The sequence below is a fragment of the Haplochromis burtoni genome, unplaced genomic scaffold (assembly GCF_018398535.1).
Source record: "Haplochromis burtoni strain Fernald_Lab_line unplaced genomic scaffold, NCSU_Asbu1 Contig_2219, whole genome shotgun sequence".
Taxonomy (NCBI): domain Eukaryota; kingdom Metazoa; phylum Chordata; class Actinopteri; order Cichliformes; family Cichlidae; genus Haplochromis; species Haplochromis burtoni.
Window position 1 is genome coordinate 4,626 of NW_024584580.1, and position 3,365 is coordinate 7,990.

At 52.0% G+C, this 3,365-nt stretch overlaps 1 protein-coding gene across 1 annotated transcript; it reads right to left on the reverse strand.

Moving 5' to 3' along the window:
* Positions 1–2,214: 2,214 nt before the first annotated feature.
* LOC121811799 (potassium voltage-gated channel subfamily C member 1-like) lies at positions 2,215–3,147 on the reverse strand. Its single transcript, XM_042217565.1, has one exon. The coding sequence runs from the start codon at positions 2,770–2,772 to the stop codon at positions 2,215–2,217; it is 558 nt and encodes a 185-aa protein (XP_042073499.1). The 5' UTR covers positions 2,773–3,147.
* Positions 3,148–3,365: the final 218 nt, after the last annotated feature.

The following is a 3,365-nucleotide window of genomic DNA, read 5'->3' on the forward strand; positions in this document are numbered from 1 at the left end:
CTGATGAGTAGCTCAACCTTTTCCGGGCGGATCAGTTCGCCCGGTTCAACGGAGCCTGGGAAGAACTTCTCCAGGCGCTCCGAGTCCACGAAGTGACCCACATTGGCAATCTCTTCTAATCCATAGCAAACCATCTCATGGAGTCGCCATGTCCCCTTCTTTGTGGCTACCTTTATGCTCAACAGGTATCTCTTTGTCTCTACTTTTGCCTCCATGCCACCAACAACATGAACAACTAAGGTGATTGGTTCACCAGGCAGACCAAGCCTCTCCGCTGCCTGGTGGGTGATGTAATTCGTTCAGAGGCTAAATCGATGAGTGCTCCAATCCAGTCTCCCCTCTTGGTGGTGACGTCCAACAACATCATGAGGACCGGGAGCTCCTTCAGACAACTCTCATCTTCCGAGCCTCTGCCAGCCCACAACTTTGAAGTCACTTTGTTTGTGCAAGCCTTCTGAACAGCCTCCAGCTGCTCCAGGGACAGACCTAGGCCAGCAAACACAGCCTCTTGCTCTTCCGTCGGGCCTCGGGGTTCTCTCCTTTTATCCCCTTTGGTCCCTTGCCTAGCTGCATCTTTCCTAGTTGGGGTCTTAAGACACAGGAAGCAATGGTGATCCGATGAGGCATCACCCCTTCTGCATCCCTCATTACGACACAGAAAGTTCTTATTACATGGGTCATCACTCCCATTGGGAGTCCAGACACCTGGGACATACTTTTGTCTTTTTCACGTAAGCTCTCCGCTCTGACGGGTTGGCCTTTTTAAACGTCTTACAGCGGTATAAACGGCCTGTGTGACCCTCATCACCACACAAACAGCAAGGATTCTGTGACAGCTCACCTCTCGTCTCGCTTGCAGTAGCCTTGGTGAATGAACGTCTCTCCATCCTCCGATCTGGTCTCTTTTTGGGTTTCTCACGGGGGCTCGGATCAGCTGCCCTGGTAGTATTAGACTGTCTGATGGATTGCAACTGCTCCAGTTGCACCAGAACTGTCTTCTGGTCTGTCAGGAACTGCCATAGCTTATCAAACCGGTTCTCTGGACTGACATCATTGACAGGATCGCATCGGTACAAAAGCAACCTTTCTTTCATACTGTCCAGCAGCTTACTCTTAAGTGACCGGATCACTAACTGATTTTTTATGGCATCTTCACAACCTAGGTCTATTAGGTTCAACAGTGACCTCTCTGTTGGAGGATTAACTGTAAAACTTCTCTGGGTTTGTTGTTGCGCACGCCCAGTAACTCCTGTAGTTCAAGTACAATGTCATCTGCTACTAGTGATACGTCACCATAACAGTCCTCTAAAACCTGGAAAACCTCGCTCGCAGTACTGCAGTGAGACAGCCTAAGTTCACATTTTACTGCATCAGCAATACTGTCCATCAGGTGGAAGAGCCTGCACTCCGGGGAACCTGTAGGTTCCGCTAACGCTTGGAGGGTCCCCCAGTAACTCTTCCAGTGCCAGTAGCTTCTCCAATCCCCAAAGAACTTTGGTAGGCTCAGGGGTGCGAGTGCAATCCTCGTTCCGAGTGATCCTTGAGAGACGGTAGACGTGCTCTGTCCTGCCCCAGCGCCATTGGGTCTCACACCATGCATTCCTTGAAGCTGCTGTGGTGTGCCTGAGAGGCCAGGGTTGAATACAGGACTCACAAGTCCCTGGGATAGTGGTCCCTGTGGTGGCGCTTGAAGGGCTGCAATGGTAGGACCTGCAGCTCGTGCTCCATTGGGGCCACCTTCATCAATGACCTGGTTACTACTGCCTACTGAAGCACTTTGGCATGCAGCAGGGTGCACGTCAGCATCTAGCGCACCACCGGCACGCGCTCTACCATCATCTCCACCGGTCACAGCAGGCCCACTTGGCTTGCTAGTGCTGGTCGTCACTCCACCGTCAGCGCCACCTTCATCACTGGCTTCACCTTCACTGCTAGTCCTGCTTCTAAGTTCGCCACACCCAGATCTCCTTCTTCCATCTAGGGTGGTAGCTAGCACCACCATAGCTACTCTCCTCCTTTCCTTGAGCTCTTTGAGACAAGCTCACATAACATTCACTTCTTTCTCTGGAACATAACGATCCCACTTATGCACAAACTCACTTAGAGCTTCCTCTCTGCCTTCCACAGCAGGGAGCATTGAATCAAACTGATCCTGTTTTATTTGACCCGTTTTGAGCGCCTCAACCTGGCTAATCGCATCTTTTAGGTCAACTCTTAGACTCTCAAACTGACCTGATGCACAAGGAGAGAGGGATCCTCAAACAGTGCCCACATCCAGGGCTGCCACACCTCCCACCGTGTCGCCCTGCGGCCGTCCTCCTGCATGCACAGACGTTTCAGGTCGCCATCCGCTCCGCCGGTGAGTGCAGGGTCGTCCTCGGGTGGATCCGGTTCGGGAGTCTCAAAGCTGTCCAGGGCTTCTTCTGCATCACGGTGCTGTCGGTAATTCATCCAGCAGCACGCCTCCACGTCCGTCTCATCGATGCCCCAGAAGGCAAGCTCTTCCTCGAAGAGCGGCCCGCAGACATCGTTGGGGCAGTGGAGCTTGCCGGTACGGTAGTAGTTGAGGATGAAGGCGAAGGTGGCCGGGTGGCGGTCAAAGAAGAACTCGTCGGACTTGGGATCGTAGTCGAAGTTGCTGTAGGCGTCGGGCTCTGTCAGCCAAGACAAACGCGTCCCCGGCAACGTCTTTAGGGTGCTCCGGTAGGTCTCGTGTCGAATTCCACCGCAGTTGATGACGATCTTCTCGCTATCTGACGCCGAGCAAGTCATGGTGCTGGAGCATCCTTCGGTCGGTACGTCCGACTGCTGCTGCTGCGGCTACTGCCTTTCCCCATCCACCGTCGGTCCCTGATCTGTATGCTTGTGTTATACTGTACCGCCAACAAGGAGACACAAGTGAGAGAAGGAAGGGAAGGAGGAGTCAGCCTCTCTGCCTCTCTAAGAGAGAGAGGGGGGATCTGCAGGCGCGTGTATATGTACGAAAGAGAGAATGTGTGGGATGCGGATTTTATGAATCAATAGGTTTCCCCGCTGATTGACTGCCTGCCCGCGCGATTGATTTACTGAGTTCGTGTGATTCAAATCCTTTGACGATGTTGAATTCGCGACCTCCACATGAATACCTGAACATGAATACATTTGCTCTTATTCTCATCCCGTGGGTCTCTGCAGCCCGTACTTGTGCAGAGAAATCAGATGTGTTGAACTAAGCAGTAGAGAGCGAGAGCATGCACGTGATCATTGGCTTCTTTTTTTTTCCTTCTGGAAATGCTGAAATACTGATGCGCATCTAGACATTAGCATCTCTATGCCTGCTGAAACAAACCTTATTCAGGAATTTCATTTATTTAGTAGGTTTCGCT

What these genes read in the sequence shown, in the direction of transcription:
- LOC121811799 (XM_042217565.1), bottom strand. Translation starts at nt 2,772, where the DNA reads ATGACTTGCTCGGCGTCAGATAGCGAGAAGATCGTCATCAACTGCGGT.